Below are 23,301 nucleotides of genomic sequence, written 5' to 3' on the forward strand. Positions count from 1 at the left end.
GAAAGGGTGAAAAAAACGATCTGTAGAGCATGTAATTACGCAAGCTCCACCAACAGCTACCTATAGAGTCAAAAAAGTACCCGTGTTACACAGGGGGCTTGTAGCTCAGTGGCATTGGCAGGCTTTGCACTTCCTGAGTGTCCTGGTTTGAGCCCTCATATGTACCCAGCACTTGAGGGTCACTTCCTGAGTGTCCTGGTTTGAGCCCTCATATGTACCCAGCACTTGAGGGTTTAACTGCTGTGGTCCATCGTGGACTTGTTCCTCCCCCCCTCCCGGGTTCGACCCTCTATGTGCACGCCTGTCACCTCCGCGGTGCCTTACCTGCTCCTGGGCTTGCAGGATGTCCAGTGGGCCGTGGGGAATAGTCGTGGTGCGCGTAAGCTGGCCCGGACACCCCACGTGAATCAAAAAAAAAAAAAAAAAGTACCCGTGTTGATACAGAGACTGATCTTAAAGCAGCTTGTCTTTTATACAAAGGTCTCCAACTGGATTTCTCCCTGCAAAGTCTGTCTCTGTATGGCAAAAACTTCATGGCCTGCTGTGCCTGTTTTACGTTTCATGAGCAGGTATTGCCCTTTTTGTGGTTTTTCCTTGTTCTAGTGGTTATTTGACAGTGTAGTTTGTTGGGTTATAGAAATGGATTTGTGAATTACAAGTTTGAATCTTTGGTCTGTTTCTTAAGTACCCATATGGTAATTTCATATGGGGCTTTGTTGATGACAGACTCTGTGAGAAATGGATTTTGAGTAAATCAAATCACTTCCATGGATTTACAAACACCTGCTGCATGAACTTCCTTGTGTTCAATTACTTCAATGGCTTATTTGAACGATAATATTGATGATTATAGGAACGGTATTTTTTACAATTCAATCCGTCAATGTGCAAATTTGCCTTGTTTTCTGTGAATGGACACTGCGCTCTTGCAAGATTCACAAGAACAAACTATCCATCAAAATTATGAGAGTGATACCGTGGAAAGGCTTTTTAGAGTGCTTATGATAACGAAAGGTAGAACGGTGCCTCTCCAATCATTCTATCCCTTGAAATCAGATCTAGATCTGGGTTTGCCTAATAATTCGGAGAAGATATTGACAAAAAAAAAACCTAAAGGAGAAGGAGAGGGAGAAGGAGAAGGTAATGTGGCTATAAGAACAAAATCAATATTCATTTATATAATGCTCAAAAACCGTTTCAACTATGTATTGGTTGCAAGTGATTTTTTCATCATGATACCATTACTGTTTACAAATTAAATAGAATTAGATTAGTTATTTTTATTTTTCTTACAGAAAAATTAATAATTTAATTCTAGAATATAAAAAATACAATGCCTTTCACTCATGGGCTTTTTGACCTTTTTAATTTTTTAAAAATAATATAAATACATTATTGTCCTTTAAAATAACATCAAATAAACTCTATTAAAAAGGTTTTATGGTTTTTATATTTTGTTATTATCATGTTAATTTAGAGGCATTGTTGTATTTTAATAAATATTAAATATTAAAAAAATTTCTTGGAACATGTTAGGCCGTTTGGCCACCAAAAAACCACATTTACTGACGATGTTGAAATCCACACAGCGCCCCCTACACGATGGGCGGCGTGTATTCCAAGATTCTCATCGGTAGTGATTCCCACTTTCTTCTCTCTTTGAAAATTCTAGAACAACACTTTAATTTGCTTTTTTTTTTTCTTTTTGCCTTGGCAAGTTTTTAAAGATTTGGTCAGGTTTAGAGTGTTTATCAGAGTTTGCTTGGTTTTTCATTTTCCTTTTTCTAAGTTATTTTCTTCTTGTTTCATCTTTCAGTCTTTATTTAATTGGAGAATAAGTTTTATTTTTTTAACTTGCTTTTTATGACTCAGTTATCTCAAGTCTTTTTATTTATTGTTTTTTGTTGGGTTTTTTTTTTGTTAATTTTTTAAATTGATTTTTTTTATTTCATCCTTCAATATTTGAAATGATTTTTTAAAATAATTTATAAGAATTGAATATTTTTTTTCTATTTCATTCCTCTTTATTTTTGTTATTTTATTTTAGTTCACATTCTTATAATTGCTCTTTGTTTTATTTAAGATAATTGTTTTTTATTTATTTGTTTTCTCTATGAATTTTCACTAATTTTAAAAATGACCTGGTTTTCTCGGGTCTTTTTATTTGTTCTTCTAGGTATTTATCGGTTGGGTCTATGCCCCGAGTCATATTTTTAAAACACGCTTGCATCATAAAAGTACAAATCTTATTCAATTTCAACCCTTTTCATTTTTATCTTTCAAATTTTATTTTTATTTTTTTTATTGTTGTTTGTTTTATTTGAGATCATTGTTTAGAATTTCATTTTTTTTCTATCAAATTTAATCCTAATTCTTTTTACTAATATCTTTTTTTCTTTGGAAAATTTTTAAATTTTTTTTTTCACGATTTCATCTTTCAAAATTAAATTAATTTGAAATTAAGCTTCTTGATTCAACCTAAATCTAGGATTTCACATGTTGCAAGTTTTAGAGATTAAATCAAATTTAGGAGTTACCCGGGTTTGCTTATTTTTTTCTCCTTTTTTAAGTTGATGTTTTTTTTTACCAATTTTTTCTAGAGTTTTGCTTTGTATATTTTACTATTTGCCTTCTATGGGGTTAGTTTCGGGCTCATGAATAGAGTCACCAATTTCAAAAGTTAATGAGGGTTGACTTTTGTTTTTTTTCTTTTTTTAAACTGATTTATTTTAATTTTATCATTCAATATTTGATGTATTGAAAATTAGTCTTCGTGCTTTTTCTCTCTTTCTTGTCTATTGTGTAATCTCGATCTTGTGCCCATAATCGTCAGGATAACATGTTAACTCAAGTTGATTCAAATTTTTTTGAATTTTTGAATTTTTATCCTTTAACATTGGGTTGCTAGATGATTGAAATTCATGATTTTATTTAGTTTGTTTTCAAACGTGGTCATCCTAGTATCACCACTAGATCAGAGAGTTTACATCTTGACTCGAGTGAACTCAGATCAATTTTTTTTTAGATTCTTCTTTAATTATATTTTTTTTTCTTAGTTTTTTCCTTCAACATTTTATTTGCTACAAATTGAGTTTCAACTTTTTCTTTTTATTTTGCTTTTATGAAGTTATCATGTTTTCATTTTGATTTGTTAGGAATTGTCTTTCAAAAACAATTTCTTGCTTTCTTTTCTATGAGATTATTTCAATCTTATATTTATAGTCACGAAGTTTGCAAATTAAGCTGGTTTAACTGGGGCTTTTTTGTTGCTTTTTTTTAAGTATTTTTTTTTAATTTCACCCTTTAACATTAGATTATTTAGTAATCCGGATGGGCTCGGGTCGGTTTCTTTTTAGCTTTTTTTGTTGTCAATTTTTTTATGAGTTTATATATTGTTATTGTATTTTTTTTATTTATATTATTTAAATTACCAATTGAACCATTAACTTAAGTCTCAGATGTTTTTTTCCTTAGTCTTTTTTATGTCAAAAAAAAAAATTTAGCCGCCACAAAACATGAGATACAAATCTAGTTAAAACTAACACTACAAACTACAAAAAAACATTGCATTGTTCATCATCTTATATTATCTTGTTTCCTTAACTATATATATTCTATCAAGGTCCTTGAATCTTTCTTCTATTTGGTAATTGAACTTTTTTTTTTTGTAATTTCATCCTTACAAGTTATATTGACATTATTATATGTATTATAATTTGTTTTGCTTTGCATGCTCTCATATATACGAAGTGTCCGAGAATATCCTAATATTAAACTAAAGATCGAAATTATGAAATATAATTCTAGGTTATAATTAAAAAAAAAATTGATTGAGCAAGTACCAAAATTAAAATGAAAAGAGACCCTTTTCGTTTCAATTGTTAATAAAGGCATGGAAAGCTTTGATTTGGTCCTTGAAGTTTCAACTTATTCATTATTTGGTCCTCAATGTTTAAGAATTTTATATATGTATCCTAAACTTTATTTTATCATGTCTTAGGGAAATGTTGAGGGGGTAGAAAGAAGACCTTGAAAAATAGAGGAGATGAGAGAAAGGATCAATTGGCTATATTCTGATTATAAAAAAAAAAAATTAATCTTGATATCAATGAATTCATCTTAGAGGGAGAAGTTCAAAAAACGATAGTTATACAATTTCAACATGTTAGAAAAGGTATATTGGGGGTAAAGTTTTTTTCTTCGATTTGGTTTTAGGTTTTTACATTGATTAGAGATTTTTTTGGTGTTAAAAATGTATTTATTTGGATTTCTAGGATATTTTTAGGTGTTTTTGGAGAAAATAAGTTGAAATTTGAGTTTTTGAAAACCAAAAACTTAGATCTCAATTTTTCATTAACTAGAGATGATTGGAAAATTTACTCGCGAACATGTCGTCTACTCAAACAAATGATTTGTCATTCATTTTGTTAAAAACAAATATTGAACACAACGCTTGACTTTTTAAAAAAAAAAAAAAGATTATATTTTTAATTTATTTTTCATTAATAATTTCTCTTTTATTTTTTAAATTGTTTGGTTAACTTTTTTATAAATAATTATTATTATTTTTTATTGTTTCTATAATTTCATAATAGCTCAAAGTAATTATTATAATTTTTTCTATCAAATTTTAGATTGATTAGTTGTATCTACATGATGCATTCATAACATTAAAAATTTATGTATTTAGTAATTAGATTGAACCACCAGGAAAACAAAAGAAAACGTTTATCTTTTATTTCTTATTAGAAATATAATTTTATGTTTATCTTTTATTTCTTATTAGAAATATAATTTTATGTTTATCTTTTATTTCTTATTAGAAATATAATTTTATGTTTTATTTTTTAATTAGCATTAACAAACGTGGAAAATTAGTAAATCCACATCCTCATTTAAACTTACCCGACCCGACTATTTACAATTGCTATCACCAGGGATGTTTTCCCTCTCGTTGAAGTGTAAGACAGCAACTGTTGCTCTAAGAGAAGGTTACAAATTAACGTGGAAAATTAGTAAATCCACATCCTCTCTCTGGTCTAAGAGATAAGTTCTATCATGTGATGAGCACAGAGCTTCTTTACCGCAATAAAGGTGTGAACATGATTCCTCTGGAATCCTTTTTTTTTTTTTAATTAATGTAGATGTCCGAACCAGCTTACACGTACCTCGACTAATCTCACGGATCTTAAAGTTTATACTATATAAACTTTTAATGATCCTGAAATTTATGTGACTCAAACTGATAATCTCTAGAAAGTAAAATTTGACAAGTGATGTGGAGGATGAAACCGGACAAGAAGAGTCTGAGGAGGAAGAGGTTGAAACAGGTGATGACTGCTCTGAAGAAACCTCTGAAATTAATGGAAGTGCTGCATTTAGTTAAGTTTGTGTTTGTGTTTGTGTTTGTGCTCGTTCGCATGCGTGTGTTTTGTCTTCAAGATGACAAGGTGGAAAAAGACAATTTAAGACAAGTAGGTTCACCATTTGAGTAATGTCTTACCTGATCAAATCAAGTAGGTTCACCATTTTGAGAAGGCCAGGGATTAACCCCACAGCAACTTCTGCATAAAAGACAATTTAAGGCTACTGGAGGATAAAAAAAATTGATCCTTGAATTGTGAAAAGAACGTTATATACGCATGAGATCTGAATCCAGAAAATGGTATGATACTAATCCCAAGCACTGGCCACGGCTGGATTGTACCCCCCACCATAACCAGCAGGAACCCCATATCCACTGTTACTGTTCCCTCCATAATATTCTGTACCCTTGTTAATAGAACCCTCTCTTCTGAAATCACGACCACCAAAACGGGCTCCCGCAGAGCGCCGATTCTTGCCACCACTATGCAAAACCCGTGAAGCATAACGAGTGAGCCACGCAGGTACTACTTGATTTGCTTCTTGCATTAGATCAGCTAAAGGTCTTGCTAATGACATACTATTTTCGTTAAAGAAGGCAGTAGCCATCCCTGTATTTCCAGCTCGTCCTGTTCGTCCTATCCTGTGAACATAATCATCAATGTCATTTGGAAGATCAAAATTCACCACATGAGCCACATGGGGTATATCAAGACCCCGTGCTGCCACATCTGTCGCTACTAGAATTGGCGTCTTCCCACTCTTGAATGATCTAAGTGCCATTTCTCTTTCCTGTACACCAACATAAAGGAAGTCATATTGAAGACATAACTGGTAATAGCATAGTGCAAGCAAACAACAACAAAAAAAAGACAATTAAACGCTTTGGAGCAAGTCTCTACTACCTTCAGAATTTTTGTTTTCTATCCAGAATGAAGAAAGCCATCTGATCTTTATCCTAAACTGTAATATCACTTTCTCAGTTTACCAAAGAAAGGAATCTAAACTAACTACCTTATGCCATTGAATCATCGTTATAAAAATAAAAAATAAAAACAACATTAAGCTCATCAATGCTGTACAATATTGCATAAATAGCAATCCATAGAAACAAAGTAAAGAATACATGCCCAAATCTGACAACTTACCTGTTGTGTTCTATCACCATGAATTGATGTAGCAGGAAATCCATTGACATGTAACAAATGTTCCAGTGAGTCGGCTCCCTTCTTTGTCTCCACAAAAACTAATGTCAGAGAATGCTGCGAATTTAACAAAAATCTGTTGTCATTGCAGTGCTAAGTATTAACGTACACTTTTAGAAAAGGTTTTTCTTTTGGTGGCTGCCAATCATTCCTCTCTTCTCTCTCATTCACATATTTTCCCTCTCCTGATAAGACCTGTCTCACCTTTTCCTCAATTTACTCCTTTTAAAAAGTTTTAATCTTTTTTTATGAGCCTGTTTGCATCCTTCACTTCCTCACCTCTCTCTTAACACACTCGTTTCCTCTTCTGGTAAGGCAGGTCATCATCCTTTTTCCTCAATTTTATCCTTTTAGAATATGAATTGTTACGCTTTACCCTTCTTGTCATTGGATAAATCAAATAGTGTAAGTTTTTAATGAGGTTGGAAGAGACAAACTCCTTTCCCTTGATCAATATGAATAAATCAAATCACCAGTAATTTTGCTAGAGAACAGATTAGGTCATATAAAATTGCAAGTCGGTAAGTTGTTCACTGTACCTTGCTATTAACTTCAGTTTCTCTTTGAGCATGAAGAAGGTCCATGAGATGACTTCTCTTATCAATCTCTTGAACATATTCAACTCTTTGAACAATTAAATCAGTACTTGATCCAACCCTTCCAACAGCCAAAAATATGTAATTTGAAAGAAAATCAGATGCAAGTCTCTGCATGTCAACCAAATTGCAAATATCAGTCAGATGCAATTGAAATTGCAGTTTTCAATGGAAATCAACAAGCAACCATCACCATGTGAATGGTTATCACCCAAAAAGACTGCAATAACTACGAGATAGCAAATAGTGTTTGCCTATCTGAGTAGGCAATTATCCAGACAGAACCAAAGGTGCATCAAGGAACAGAACAATTAACTTTAGCGGTCAAGATACTTTATACCATAATTTAGCAACAAAATAGATAAATACATATGCACACTCACTGAAAAAAATTACTTCCAACACTATGATAACCAACATAGAATATCCAGACATATTAGTATATCAATCTCCGAGCTTCACAAGGATAAGAGAGGAAACTAACACGAACACCAAAAGCAACTAAAGCAAACCTGTATTTCTTTAGGAAAGGTGGCACTGAACAGCATTGTCTGCCTCATGCCGCATGGGGGCATGTCCATTTGTTCCACTATCTTTCTAATCTGAGGCTCAAACCCCATATCCAGCATCCTGTCTGCCTCATCAAGAGCCAAATATCTAATCATCTGCAATGATACTCTGGCCCTCTCAAGCAAATCCACTAACCGTCCAGGAGTGGCCACAAGAATATCAACCCCTCTCTCAAGTTCTCGGAGCTGACCAAGCAAAACAGAGCTAGTGAACAATTAAACTAGAAGACAAGTACTCCTTTGAAACACTACAAAGGCAAAATAATGCTAAAGGGTGGTCACAAAAGGAAAAAATAAAATGAAGAAAATCATACATCCTGTATTCTAAGCAATGCAATTGACGTTGATGCTGTAAAAGCTTGTATAACCATTTCCCTTGCAATTCCCCAAATCAAGTAAGTAGCTTCGTAGTAAAATTTTATGAAAGTTTTATGATGGTCTCTTAAATATTGCCCTACCTACCTACCAGCTCCCTTGTACCATAATGTTCATGCTAAGGTTGAATTTGGTATGGAGATAAAATGTTACAAGAATAAATTTTAAGGGTATTTGGCTGTGTTATTGGCAAGATAGAGGTACGATGGTATTGCTGGTGGTGCTATAGCAGTTGAGGTGGTCATAGTGTGGGGTGGTAGTAGGTGGCAGCGGCATGGTTATAGCAGTTTGAATCAACTTTAACCTTGACCTCTTTATTGTGGCCATATCATCTATTTTAACAACCTCCAGAAATCACTAACACTGAGGCACTTGCAAATCATAGTTTCCCCACAAAGATAAAAACGATCCAAAAGTCGAATGAGCATATTGGACCCCTATGACACTAACTTCCTCACATCAACCAATTACAAAGAGACATCTAATTCTAGGAAAAGTATACATCAATAAATGAATGAATGAATATCTGCAATGCAACAGCAAAATGGAGCATGCAGGATACTAAAAACAATGATAGGTATGAAGAGAGTATCACCAAAACAAGTGAGATAATAGTCAAAATATTTCAATGAGAAGCACCCCCAGTAAGCTAGCATGTACAATAACAAAGCTGTAAGTGTGCTTAGAAATATGATGCAAACAAGGCCATAAGGACTAATGTTTCAATTGTATGAGACATTTATTATCACCCATAAAATTTGTGACAAAAAAACGAAGCACATAATGACAGACCTATATGAAGATTCCAAACATTAGTGCAAGCCTGCATGCATGTTCGCATTTTTGAAATAAATCATTTAAAGAAATTGTCAAATCAATGCAAGTCATGTGAGAATCATTAGAAGAATGAGCAATTTATCTTAGTCATTTTGAGCATGGTTTAGACTGGAAATTTGGGGGATGTGTCAGTTCTAGTACATCCAGAAATGAATCCAAGCTACTGGTCCGAAAAAACAACTGTGCTGCTAAGGAGAATGTTTCTTCATTTTTCTAATATTAGTGCCACAGCATGTTCCCAAATTTACTAGTAATCCAAACAATTTCCAGTAAAGGAGATAACATTCAAAATGATAACGCAGAAACAAGCCATAGCTATCACCAAAAAGAGAGGGAAACCCATCCAAGCGTTTCCTTATTATGCCCCATGTTGCCACATAGGAGGGACAAGGGGCACAAGTGGACTCTGGTCACATCTATCTCCCTCTATCATAGGATAGATGCAGGAGATAAAAGAAAAGCATCGATGATAGAATAATTTTAAATGAACAAAAACATTTTAAAGCTAATGGATGCAAGAAGAAGAAAACCATACAAAAGATATTCTGTAGTGATAGAAAAAATGAATTCCACATGATTTAAACCTGTTGGTTGATTGGTGCGCCTCCATAAACAACCACCACCTTGACACCAGTTTGATAGGAAAACTTTTTGGCTTCATCATGTATCTACAGTCATATTGCAAGTAATAGGATAATAAGAAAAACAAGTCATGTAAAGACATTGCATGTTCCAGAATGCACATAACTAGCCTGAAACAGAATAACACCTGACTCGAAAGCTCCCTAGTAGGAGAAAGAATAAGAGCCAGAGGGTACATTGTCCTCCCTCCATGCGGTCTCTGTACATACTGCTCCCGCATAATTCCAGCAATAATTGGAAAGCAAAAGGCAGCTGTCTTCCCTGAACCCGTCTGAGCACAAGCCATCAAGTCTCTCCCAGCAAGCAATATTGGGATAGCATTACGCTGAACTGGAGTCGGTTTCACATACTTACACCTCCGAATATTCTGATTCACTGCCTCACCCAAGTCTATATCCGCAAATGTATTCACAGGCGGTGGCACATTGTGCCCACTCGTCGCCACCGGAATATCCTCATACGCGTCAAAGTTAATTCCCGTATTCTCTTGTTCACCAAAAGCCGGCTCTACATCACCATCATCACCAAACGGATTCACCTCACGCTCCCTCCCGCGGTCCCGCCCACCACTTCTATTATTCCAACCACCACCTCCTCTACCACCAGAACCATAACCGGAACGCCCATGATCCGGTCTCGAACCACCACCACCACCCCATCGAGAGCCACCCACAGGCCCACTATAACCTACACGATCATTTCCTAGTGAGGGAGCAGCAGGTGGTGGAGCCAGAGAATCAGAAGATGGCGGCTGGTTACGAAGGTGTGGAGGAATGTAAGTAGCACGGGTAGGACGCGGACCAGACGAACCAGAAGCTGCTGCATTCTCGGATGCAGAGTTGGCCACAGAATCTGACCATGAAGTTCTCATAATTGCTTGCAAATCACAACGAAATTACAGCTGAAAAAAATATCCAATTCCAAATTCCCTAAAATGAACATCAGAAACTTGATCAATCCCAATTGCAAAAAAAATTAACCCTCAAATAAAAATAAAACACAGATGATAAAAATTAGAGTACCAAAGGTGGAAAAGAAAACTAAATGGAAGGCAAGAGAGAAATACCTGAAGAGGTGTTGTGTTAATTGAGTTTAAAATTCAAATTAAGAAACCCTAGTCTGCTCTTTCTTTTACTTTTAATTTTTTTTTCCAATTATAATAATATCGGACACGGAGCTAAAATATCGCTACGGATGTTTTCCTATTTTATAGTTGATTCTAGATTGAAGGCTTGCGCTTCGCTGCGTTTTGGTTTTTTTTTTTTTCCAGTGTAAAAAATGATGTCAAAATGTAATTATTGAATTTAAAAAAACATAAAAAAAAATTCATGATTGTACCATTGAAAGAGAGCTAAGAAATAATAATTGCCAATCCCCTAAAATAAAAAAAATTAATGAAAAAAAAATATTAAAAAACAAAGCACCAACAAAACCAAGTGAGGTTGTCAAAACCTGCGAGCAAAACATTATCATTGATAGGAGGCTCGCGCAACACCGCGGACCTATTACTTTTTTATCATAGAAAAGATATTGAGATTATGCATGTTTTTTTTTAAATCCAAGATTATGATCATTCACTCGAGATCCAAAAATATTAAAAAGCAATGAAAAAATGATTGAGCCAAACCTGTGAACCTGTGGAACCCATGACTCGAGACATGATACTTGAATAACTAAATAAAAAAAATAAACATAGAATACTGATTTAAAAAAACAAATTCTTCAAGTATTGCCTTAAATTAAATTCCAAAGACGCAATCAATAAATTTAATAAAAAAATCAAAATACAACAAACCATATTTTTTATCAGAGAAAAAATATCAAAACGATGCAAACCTTGTAAACCCGGGTTAAACTCTCAATCTCGTAGTCCATTAAATTCTTGACCCGGCCTCAACCCAGTTGCTCAACACCTAAAAAATTAAATGTTGGATGATAAAATCAATTAATTTAATTCAATTCAAAAAAACAATTCCTTTAGAAAATCTAAATTTAACAAAGCCAAGAAAACTAAAGGCAAGGCTACTCATGTTATTTTTAAATTGGCCACAAAACTCTCATAGAAAGCGACTAAAAAAATTAACAGAATGATAAAGGATGGAAAAATTAGATTACAAAAAAAACAAAAAAAACCACGAAAACCAACTAAAAAAAGCAAATTAAATTAAATGCAGAGAGGGATGAAATTGAAAAAAATAAACTTCAAGAAGCATTAACATCAAAGCAAATAGAAATCAAAAGAATGAGGACCAAACCCAAAACAAGAAAAAAATAGAGAACATAACTAAATTTTTCAAGGCCTGGCACGAAAATCAAGACTCAAGAGAGAGAAATGAATGGCAGGAGAAAAAACCCCATTGTCGCTGAACCGCCGCTTGCCTTGACGCAATTGCCACTCCAGCAGCTGCGTCATATCCTTGCGCATCGGATGAGATGGTGATCGATTTTTTTGCCATCGTAATTGGTCACACGCGCCTCTGAAATAGCGCAAAAGACTCAGACGCACTGACGCATGCGTTAGCATATTTTACCAATTTATTCATATTTTAATAAGGCAAATTACAAAAAAAAAAAAAAAAAAAAAAAAAAAAAAACCATGGTGCAAAGACCAAAACACCCTTGGAAGCTATTTTTAAATCCAGAAAGTTAAAGGTCAACAACATAATTTTACTGTACAAAAATAATGCAAAGACAAAAAAAATCTTCCTGCAATGCCATTTTTTTTAGCACCCAAAGGTATAAACGTTATTTTACTATGCAAATGAAAAGAAAACGACAAAAAAAACCCCTAGCAGAAGACCATATTTTATCAAATTTTAAGGGCAAAAGAGTATTTTCATTATGCATTATAAATTTGAATGACAGCTTTGCCCTTGATCAATTCTCAAATGACATTTGGATCCCATGAAAAATACGATTTTGCCCCCAGTGCTAAGGCAATTGTTAAGACCAACGAAGGGCAAACATGTAATTACACTTCTTGAATCCACAGTAAATGATTCATTGAGACCTTTTAGTTTTTTGTTAAATAGTCAGGTGACCCGCGTTACGTCGTGGGCCTGTCCAAATTTTCTCGATGCAAAAAAATAATATTTAAACGACGATAACCTGAGACAAATCAGGTTAAATTTACCACAACGCGACTCACAATATAAGACCGAAATAACCCGCATAAAGAAAAGCGAAAAGAAATACTAGAGTTCAAGACCTAATAACATAATGTCAAAGATGAAAAAAAAATCTAAAAATATAATGTCGAAAAAGCAAACATGAGTCAACTCGACCTAACTTGATAAACTCACAGCCTGCAATATGAGATGAGGATAAAAAGAAGAAATTCAAAAGAAGCACCTAGCTAACAAAACAAAGTTAAAAAAAAAAACTTCAAAAAAACACTAAGCTAACCCAGGTTAACTTTACCAACCTATCATCGTAATAACCGAACAAAAAGAAAACCGAAAAAATAACAAAGTTCAAGGGAAACTTATTTCATGCAAAATGATGAAATTAAAAAAAAAAACCATAAAAAATCGAGAAAAAAAACCAAACCTCGAAAATAAGCACTTGACAAAAAAATACCAAAATTAAATAAAAAAACTTAGTAAGCAAATACAAGTTAACTTGGGTTAACTTTATCGCCTCGCACTTGGGATAACTCATCATGTGTGCATTTGTTTTAAATGATATTTAATAAAAGACACTCAAGGTTCAATAATTCAATGGCAAATTATAAAAACAAAAAACAAAAATTAAAGAAAAAACAAATCAACCCAAGTTAATTCAACTAACTTTCGATCTGAGATATGGGGCAGTGATAACTCAACAAAAAAAAAAAACAGAACAAATCAAGAAGCTCAAGGCCCAACAATTCAATGTTAAATGATGCAAACGAAAAATTAAATTAAAAGACCCTGAAAATGATCGAGCTTAAACCGGGTTCGTCGTCAAAAATGGTGAACTAGGTTATGAAACTAAGATTACCCTGTAAAAGATAGATATGAAAAAACCACAAAGAGAAATTTCAAACAATAAAAAAAATTAATAAAATAACTAAAATTAAAACAATGAGGACTAAACAATACACAAAAATAATTGAAAGAAATTAATTAGGGACTAAATTGAAAAACAAAATAAATGAAGAAAATGATAAAAAAAAAAGAGCAATAAAAAAAATTAGGGCCAAAATTGGAAACCAAACAAAATTAAATCAAACTCCCAGGGACATAATAAAAAAATAATAATGAAAAGGATAAAAAAAATAGCAACCAAAAGAATAAGGACTATATTGGATAAAAAAATCTAATTAGATTAAATAATGAGGGGCGAAATTAAAAACAAAACAAACTTAAAAAAGCATTAAATCTAACAAAAATAGAAATCAAAAGAATGAGGATTAAACCCAAAACAAATATAAACTGGAGGACACAATTGAATTTGTCAAAGCTCTGCACATATACCAAGGCATGAGAGAGAGAGAAAAGGAGGAGGAAAAGGACCAATCGTCGTCGAACCACCGCTCAGATGACAACATGTGACACCCTAAAAGATTTCCTACCACCTTTCGCGTCAGGTGAGTAAGCCATCGACCTTTTTTACCATCGTATGTGCCCCCACGCACTGCCCGAATAGGGTGGGGGTGACGATACGCCTACATATGCGTGGCATGCCTAGGCCAACTGTATCGATTTATTAATATTATAATAATGCAAATTACTAAAACGGTTTTAAGGACATACGAATATTATAAAAAAAACCATGATGCAAATATGAAAACACCCTCCTAAACAACCTTTAATTTTCCGAAGTCAAATGGCAAAAATGAAATTTTACTGTACATAAAATGTGCAAGACATAACAACCCTTCACTCAAAGGTCAGTATTTCTCAGACTTGATGGGCACAAATGTTATTTCACTGTACAATCCACAATGAATCTCTTTGCATACCACAGTAAAACACTAAGTCTTTTTAGTTTTTTGTTAATTAACATTTTTTTATATAAAAAAATTGTGCCTCGAGACGTTTATACGATACACATATGCATTGTATTCTCTCACGGTGATTAGAACGATTCTTAATTGAGCATGGCTTACGATTTCACGAGTTGCGAGTTTTATATATTAACCCAAGTTTAGAAGATTTACCCGAGTTTGCTTGATTTTTTTATTTTTTTTTTGAAGATCATGTTTTTCAGCTTCAGGCTTTGACATTTATTCAATTAGAAATTGAGCTCTGTTGTTTTTTTTTATATGCTTTCTATATAATTTTTCACTATTTTTTAAAATGACTTGGGTTAGCTTGATTCATTTTATTTGTCGTTCTTTATTGAATTTACTTTGACAAGTTTCTTAAATTAATATTTTTTTATTTTTTCCTTCAATATTAAATTGATTGAAAATTAATTTTCCTTTTCCGTTCCATCCTTCAAGGTTTGAGTTTTTTGACATGGGGCTTCTTCTTCAATTTCCTTTCTATTCGTTTATCCAAATCCCATCAATTAGACCACATGTTAATAATTTAGCCCGGGTTGACTTGGGTATTTTCTTAAGATTATTTTTTTTAAATTTAATATTTGTTACTTGCATCTTTTAGCATTGGGTTATTTTGGAATTAAACTTCATAATCTTTTCTAGTTTGCCTTCATAATCATGTACCCCATTAGGTTTTTTTTTAAAAAAAATAGATACCCTCATGTATGGGTCCCTTCCAAATAGGCCACGTTTGCTGACCTGACTTGACTGACCCAACAATGTTTGATCTATTTTGTTTTCTTCTATTTTTTTAAATTGATGCTTTTTCTAAATATGTATTTTTTAAATGACTTTTAATTTATATTTAAAATAGTACCATTTCTCTTAATTTTTTATTTATCCTTTTTAAATAACAATTGTTTTTTTAATTATTCATATGTATTTAATTTTTGACGATATTATTCTAATTCATCAATAAGTTTTTTATTTATATGAATGAAATTTAATTTTAAAAACAAATATATTTATATTTGGATAATGCTTTTAATAAATGTAACCTTGTATAATAAATGTTTTCTTTGGTTTTGCTCAATCAATTTCATGCATGTGCATATTTCTACTCTTATTTAATTAAATAAAAAATTAATTTAAATCAATAAAGTTCCTAAACACAACCAAGTAAATAGTTCGTGTTGCAAGATCAAATATTTTAATCTATATCTGTCTCTCAATTTTTCTAGTTACATCTTTAGTTATCATCAATGACTCTCTTTTTTTATTGATACAAATGGTTCTTAATTTATTTAATTACATGTGTGAATAATTTTTTTGTTTTACACTTAATTTTTTATGGAAAAAAAGCATCAAAAAAGCCTATATGTTCAAATTTTTTTGTTGGAAAAAACATATCCAGCCCACAGCAGGGTATGAGTCAAAGAGCTAGTTAACAAAAACTATAAAACACATAGGAAAATCACTGTACACCCAGATTTAATTAACTATTCATTATAATAATGAAATTACTTTTTGCCATTGGAAGAAAAAAAAGATGCCATGGTGTTGGGGGTAAATTGGTCTTTTCATATAGTTCATTGGTCATTAAAAGATTTTTTAGAGATATATGTGTCTTTTCTAAATTTTTAAAACAATAAAATGGCTAAATTACCCCCTTAGTCAACAAAATCTAAAGTTGTTGATTAATGATATTTCTGTCTTTTTTCTTTTTAAAATACAATAAAAAGATATTTTTACCTTTAAATCCAATAAAAAATAAGCCATGCATCTAGGGGCATTTTTATCCTTTCACGTAAGTTTTTTTTTGTTAATTATAGAATCATTATAGGCAATTTGGTCATTTTCACTTGATTAGTTAATATTTAAATTCAAAATATTGTTGTTGTGTGCTGTTCAAATGCCAACATGGGGGAGGTGCCTGCGCCATTTGGATAGTGCGTCCTAGTGGCCAAACTTGCCCTTCTACCATGTTGTTGGAAGTGTTGTCGCGTCCTTTTTCTCTTGGTGTTGTGCGTGTCAGCGACGATGGGGTGATTTTTCACCAGTGGGTCTCTCTTTTTTCTTTTCTACTTCTTTTCTCTCTTCTCTCCTAAGAATTATAGGTTGACCCTTTTTGTTTTTGATACTTCAAGTTTATTCCTTAGTCTTTTGATTTTTGTTCTTGTTCTTTTTATATATAAAAAAATTATTTATTTTCAACTTAGTCATTTGATTCCAATTTATCATATATATATATATATTTGGTCTTTATTCTTTTCATTTTACTTTGTTCATTGATCTTTTTGTAAAAGTTTTACTGGTTATCAATTTCATTCTTCAATCCAAGTTCTTGTGTATTTTTTTTCTTCTGACTTGGTCCTCATTCATTTGATTTGTTTTCTTTTATTAAATCTATTTTTCTTTTCAATTTAATCCTCCAATCAAAGATTTTTGTTGCCCTCTAATTTATCTTTTGTTTGGATTTTCATCTCATCCTTTTAATTACCATTTTTTATTTCATATATTTTGTGTAATTGATTTTTTCTTTGATTTCATACTTTAAATTTGATTTTATAGGGATCGGCTCTGTGGTTTTTTCCATGTATGATACTTCTGAGTTAATGACCTAGGTCACGAGTTTGAAAAGTTAATGAGGGTTTACATCTTTTTTTTTTGCTTTTTTTTATCTCATCGTTTGATATTAAGTTTTTTATTTAACAAAATATTGGCTTTATGATTTTCTTCAAAAAAACATTTACCTAGTTATTCTAATTTTATAACTTGGGTCATGAGTTTTGCCAGTTAAAACAGGTTAGCTCGCCCCTTATTATTCATGTTATGTATCTATGACGTTATCTCAAGTTGACTTAGGATTTTTTTTTAAATCTAGTTTTGGACTTCCAAATAATTTTTTTGAAAAAATTATCCATTTACTATCATTGCAAAATTTTTTATCTAATTAAAATATAATTAATTTATTAAAATTGATAAGGGCTATAATCTACATTGTTTATTTTTCTTATTTATTTATTTTATTTAAAATTTTTATATTACGAGATCAAATATCTTAATCTATATTTATTTTTTAATTTTTTTAATTTTATTTTTAGTTATCATTAATAATTATTTATTTATTTATTTAAATAGCTCTTAATTTATTTAATTAGATAGTTGCATTAGTTTTTTTTTAAATATATAAATGAGCTATCTACCTCATTTCAAGTTTTCTATGCAAGGTTTTATGTATTATGACACGACTTTTTGAATACGAAACACTATTTTCAATTAATACCGAGAGACCATTATCATGGTATTCTCTTAACAGAGAACTAATATTCACGTAAATTCATTTCAAAAATTATGTTTTAGATTTTCATAATTTTTTATTTTATTGTATTGAACGGCTTTTTTAATACTAAGAGCCTCTTATTATAACTTTTAACAATATTACTCTAAATCTCATAAATACAATTTTCAAAAAAAAAAAGAAAAAGGGAAGGGAAATTATTTTTCTTTTCAGCCTCTTAACCAAAGTATCAGACTGTGCTGTCTCGTTCACTACCCTTCCCGAAAGAAAAACTGCGAAAAAGAAAGACACGAGGGAGTAAAATTTGCTTGATTCAATCCAGGGTTAGGGTTACCCCTCATCGGGATATCGGCAAACCCGATTCGGTGCTAAAGATCGATCAAGATGGGGACGAATTCGTTATCTTTTGAATCAATCACCGATCTTGATCAACAGATCGAGCAACTCATGCAGTGCAAGCCTCTCTCTGAACCTCAGGTTCTGCTCAATTCTATTTCTATTTGATTTATGAAAAAATCGAATCGAATTGCCTAATTTAACATTTGATTAGCGTTTTTAATTGTTTTTTTAGTAGTTGGATTCAACTGGATTGAATTGTTTCTCTGTTTTTTTTTTGGTAGAGAAAGAAAAGAAAATATTGTGGTTAAAATATAAATGATCTCCAAAATAAATACTGTTTGCTTTTACTGATGCGGTCGCACAACGCGGGAAAGATTTAGGGTTTTATTTATTTATTTATTTAGACGCGTTCTTTTCTTGTTATTTATGTTAAAGAATGGCGCGAGTTAATCTTTTTTGTTGATTTGTTTCGGTGTAGGTTAGGGCATTATGCGAGAAAGCTAAGGAGATACTAATGCAAGAAAGCAATGTTCAGGTTTAACTTATAGTCCCTTTTTTTTTTTTGGTTTATGAATTCAACTGGTCTGTTAGTATGCGCTGGGATTAAAAGATGTTGAGTTTGTTGAATTGTTTTTGGATGACAGCCTGTGAAAAGCCCTGTGACAATATGTGGCGATATTCATGGGCAGTTTCATGATCTTGCAGAACTTTTTCGGATAGGAGGGAAGGTATCAGTTCTGACTATGACACCACTTTGTAGTTTTTCAACTCTTCTGTTTCAGATGAGGGCTTTGTCTTAAATAGTTTACTGAGACCCGTGCCAAATGCTTTTGAAGATTCCAGTTATTCTGAGGTATAGTCAAGTAGATTGTCATTGGTCAGGAAACTGCTTGTTTTTGTTCACTGTGCTGTGGATTCTTTAATTCATGTCATTTAAAGTACTAACTACTGGTTTTCACCTTATGTTTCGAGTGTGGTCTTTTGGGTACATTTAAAGTGGTAACCATTCTTTTAACAATTTGGATAAAGTTATCTTTTGATTAGTCTTTTGGGTTCATTATGAATGTATTGACGGTCTTTTTTTTTTTTTTTTGCATTCATTTGTTGCTTTTGTGCCCCATATTTTGTTTCTATCTAATTCCCACATGAGACTTGTGAGTTGTGACTGTTTTTAAATTTATTGACAGTGTCCTGATACCAATTACTTGTTTATGGGGGATTACGTGGACCGTGGCTATTATTCTGTTGAAACTGTGACGGTATGTACACAATCCATCCTGTCATTTGCTTTTTGTTGCTTCATTAATTGATTAATATTTTAAAGGGTGTAGAACATGTCACTCCTTGCTTACATATAATGACAGAAAGAAGATCTTATGTCCATGATAGACTAGCAGCCCTGATTCCATTACCTAACAGTTTTTTTTTTTTAAATAAATCTGTTAGGTAATGTAATCAAGGCTGCTAGTCTATCATGAACATAAGGACCTTTGTTGCCGAGGCTTGTTCTTCTTCCCGCAATATCATGATAGTGGTTGAAGCAGCCAGAGAAAAAAATTAAAAATAGTTTACTGGCACATTAAATGATATTAATGTGTTGCAATTTCAAGTGTTGGGAATCATTTTTGAAAGATGGTCCGTGAATTTCAGATTTGGTCTCCTATGATGTTTGGTTCAGCTAATATAAACTTAGATTGCATGCTGACATTCTTTGCCTTCTGTTTGACTTAATTTTAACAAAAACTTCCTTTCTCAACTCAATCTGAGGATATAAATGGTCTGACATTTGGAAGGTCTTAATTCATGACACTTTTTAATAATTTTTCCAGCTCTTGGTGGCATTGAAAGTGCGCTATCACCAGAGGATTACCATTCTTAGAGGAAACCATGAAAGTCGTCAGGTACTTCATTTTGTCTGTCATGCTTTCATTATGAGTTTTTATGTATTACCAACCACTACGGTAATGCTTGGATCCTGAAGATTGTGTGGGTGATGATATTTCTATTTCTTTTACAAACGCTACTGTGTGAACTTGTAAGTTTGATGTATAATTTTAAATAGTTTAGTGTATGATTGACATCTCATCAACTATATTTATGACCAAATTTCAGAGAGGTTGATGTTCAATGTAGACTTATTTAAGATGTGAGACTTAGTTTTATTTGGACAGTTGAAGTTAAATTTTAAGTTGCACTAATTGTGTTTACTTCACATTGTGGGCCATGTGCTGCATATGGAAACACTGATTGCTTTCATTATTTTTCCCCTTGCAGATTACTCAGGTTTATGGGTTTTATGATGAATGTCTACGAAAGTGAGTTTTCTGTTTGCAACCTTTTTTTGTTGGTTATAGGTTTTCATAGTTCCAATATTTTCTAATATTGGCACATTTGAACATGCAATCTTTATAATGCACATGGAGTATATGCTGACTTTCACTAGAATATTCTTTTTTCTCCTTTAGTTTTTCAAAATTTTTTTGATGATTTTATCCGTTGAAATTTATCAGCATCAAAGTTTGTAAGGTTGCATTGAAGTTTATTTTTTCTTGTTCCAGTGATGACTTTTTGATAGCTGCTTAGGTGTTAATAATAGTAGTGTTGAAGTATTATATTCAAGTTATGGCATTCTACCCCCCTATTTGGATTAGCATGCAGCTCTAGCTTGTTTATCTCTATTCTTCTTCTTTTTTTTTTTCTTCCATGTATCAAGCTCGTTTGACTACTTGCTCAAAGTATATAGTAACTTATTAATGTGCGTCACCTTTACTTTAACTGATCATGTTTTGCTGTAGTTGGACTTGTCTTAATCCAAATTAAACGCTCCTTTCGGAATTCTGTTGCCGGTTTCTTACATCTTCATTGCTTGTGAAGTTTCTTGATTATCTGGTCGAAGTTAGGTGAACTTTTTCATTACTGTTTATTCTTGTGCATTCCATTCTGCTTCTGTATGCTAATACAGAACACTTCTATCTGTTCATACATTTGACATGAATTTATTTTTTACTACAGATAACTTCACTTCTTAAAATATGGAATTTAATTGGTAGCACTTTGGTATAATTTAACATGCACTAATTTAGTGATGGAAAGAGTTAATTAATTTATGAAGTATTGTTAATAAGTAGTATTAAAGTGGGGGACTAGTTTTAATGTCTGAGCTGCTGGTGGTATACCCTTCTAGATTCTCTTCAATGATTTGACATGCTTAACACACTATCATGCAGAACTTTTGTAAATTTTTCTAGTTTCTTGCAAATATCTGATATTGCTCTTTTCTCATGACATATTACAGGTATGGTAACGCTAATGTTTGGAAGATCTTCACGGACCTTTTTGACTATTTTCCATTGACTGCTTTGGTTAGTAAGACTTGCTATATCTGGGGCGTACTGTTGATTTTCCTGTAAAAAACCCTGGGTGTGGGGGAAAAATAAATAGGGAGACATTAACCAGCCTACTCTAATCCCTAGCTAGATATAGAAGAGATGCTTTGTAGCTGATTCATGTCCTTTTTTATTCCACCTTTGAGTTTCACCATTATTACTGCTATTCTCACTTTGATAATGTTTTTGTTAAATTAGCTTTTTGAGCTTGTATCATTTAGTAAATCATGACTGTGTTTGCATTTCCTAGTATTCTGGTCTTTGGAAGCTCCACCTCACATTTCTCCATGTTCAAAATGTTCCCTCTAAAACAGTCTTAATGGCTATTTACTAACATGGTTATAACTTAATTTTGCATTTCTCACTGAATATATCACAGAAATTGTTTCATATTATATTGAGGAATCCCTTGGGCGAGTTTTTCGGCTTTTTATGGTGTTGTAGAAAGCTAGATCAACAACAGTGTTGGGACAAGCCAGTGCAGTAAAAACTAATGGTTTGATGGAAGTTGAAATGAATCATTGTTTATTGGCTATGTTTAGTAATTCCTGAAGTCCCTTTTTTCCATATTTTTTTTTGTAGGTTGAGTCTGAAATATTTTGTTTACATGGTGGATTGTCCCCAACCATAGAGACCCTTGATAACATAAGGAACTTTGATCGTGTTCAAGAAGTTCCTCATGAAGGAGCCATGTGTGATCTGTTGTGGTCTGATCCAGATGACAGATGTGGTTGGGGTATATCACCTCGTGGTGCTGGATATACCTTTGGTCAGGTAACTTAAGCTCCATGTTTTCCACCTCTATTTGTACAAAGAATGTCATTTTTATCCAAGTTACCATGGTGATCTCATTTCTCCTGAATTCTCTGGATCTACTTATGTTATTTTATGCAGGATATATCTGAGCAATTTAATCATACAAACAGCTTGAAGTTGATTGCTAGAGCACACCAGCTTGTCATGGACGGATTTAATTGGGCCCATGTAATTATCAATCTTAAAATTCATGGATGTTATCTGCACTTTCATGTGTGGACGAAATCTCAGGTTTGGGGATGACATTGTTTCTTTGGCACAGGAACAAAAGGTGGTTACCATATTTAGCGCACCTAATTATTGTTACCGCTGTGGAAACATGGCCTCCATATTGGAAGTTGATGACTGCAACGGGCACACATTCATCCAGGTATATTTCCCCAGCTTATATTCCTCACATGATCATACATAATTTTAGCGCGTGCTTCTCATTATGGATTTCTGGTGCATTACAGTTTGAGCCAGCTCCCAGGAGGGGAGAACCTGACGTCACCCGTAGAACACCTGACTACTTTCTGTAAGCAGCCTTTCGTAATACCACTTCCACTTCCTCATCCGCAGCTCTCCTCATGCTCTCACATACAAGTTTTATTATGGAAGTTTTATTATGCCCAGCTGAAGGTTATGAGACGAGAAAAGCTTGTATTATAATAGGCAAGTTGAATGCCTCTTCTTTCTTGTCTTGTACTTGAAACCACGCCGGATTCTTTGTGGGAATCGGCTAAGCTGATGCAGACAGCGGTCTAACATTTGAATGTAAGATTCCTGTTTAATTTCCAACTTTCTTGATGCTTTACGCTGGAGTTTTTTTGAATGGTGCCTTATCTCTGTGCTGTGATTGTGCATGTGGATGCTTTGTTGAAAATCTTGCTGGCAGGATCAGTTGCCAAGCAAGAGATATA

At 32.9% G+C, this 23,301-nt stretch overlaps 2 protein-coding genes across 2 annotated transcripts; one reads left to right on the forward strand and one right to left on the reverse strand.

Moving 5' to 3' along the window:
* Nucleotides 1-5,464: 5,464 nt before the first annotated feature.
* On the reverse strand, nucleotides 5,465-10,761 carry LOC7488045 (DEAD-box ATP-dependent RNA helicase 37). Its single transcript, XM_002323310.4, has 7 exons — nucleotides 10,655-10,761; nucleotides 9,716-10,517; nucleotides 9,531-9,614; nucleotides 7,678-7,920; nucleotides 7,109-7,276; nucleotides 6,513-6,626; nucleotides 5,465-6,156 (listed from the first exon to the last, which is right to left on the reverse strand). The coding sequence occupies exons 2-7, from the start codon at nucleotides 10,457-10,459 to the stop codon at nucleotides 5,674-5,676; spliced, it is 1,836 nt and encodes a 611-aa protein (XP_002323346.2). The 5' UTR covers nucleotides 10,460-10,517; nucleotides 10,655-10,761; the 3' UTR covers nucleotides 5,465-5,673.
* A 7,267-nt stretch (nucleotides 10,762-18,028) lies between these two features.
* On the forward strand, nucleotides 18,029-23,213 carry LOC7469909 (serine/threonine-protein phosphatase PP2A-4 catalytic subunit). The gene is made up of 11 exons (XM_002322707.4): nucleotides 18,029-18,335; nucleotides 18,676-18,732; nucleotides 18,842-18,925; nucleotides 19,385-19,456; nucleotides 20,027-20,098; nucleotides 20,472-20,512; nucleotides 21,493-21,559; nucleotides 22,166-22,357; nucleotides 22,478-22,567; nucleotides 22,662-22,769; nucleotides 22,855-23,213. The coding sequence occupies exons 1-11, from the start codon at nucleotides 18,243-18,245 to the stop codon at nucleotides 22,918-22,920; spliced, it is 942 nt and encodes a 313-aa protein (XP_002322743.1). The 5' UTR covers nucleotides 18,029-18,242; the 3' UTR covers nucleotides 22,921-23,213.
* The last annotated feature ends 88 nt before the right edge of the window (nucleotides 23,214-23,301 follow it).

Source organism: Populus trichocarpa, chromosome 16, assembly GCF_000002775.5.
Source record: "Populus trichocarpa isolate Nisqually-1 chromosome 16, P.trichocarpa_v4.1, whole genome shotgun sequence".
NCBI classification, from domain to species: Eukaryota; Viridiplantae; Streptophyta; class Magnoliopsida; order Malpighiales; family Salicaceae; genus Populus; species Populus trichocarpa.

Coding starts and splice junctions, on each gene's coding strand:
- LOC7488045 (XM_002323310.4), bottom strand. CDS start 10,459: ATGAGAACTTCATGGTCAGATTCTGTGGCCAACTCTGCATCCGAGAAT. Junction 7,921..9,530: donor GCGCACCAATCAACCAACAG/GTTTAAATCATG, acceptor TTGCTTGGTCAG/CTCCGAGAACTTGAGAGAGG. Junction 7,277..7,677: donor CCTTTCCTAAAGAAATACAG/GTTTGCTTTAGT, acceptor GTTGACATGCAG/AGACTTGCATCTGATTTTCT.
- LOC7469909 (XM_002322707.4), top strand. CDS start 18,243: ATGGGGACGAATTCGTTATCTTTTGAATCAATCACCGATCTTGATCAA. Junction 18,733..18,841: donor TGCAAGAAAGCAATGTTCAG/GTTTAACTTATA, acceptor TTTGGATGACAG/CCTGTGAAAAGCCCTGTGAC. Junction 21,560..22,165: donor ATTTTCCATTGACTGCTTTG/GTTAGTAAGACT, acceptor TTTTTTTTGTAG/GTTGAGTCTGAAATATTTTG.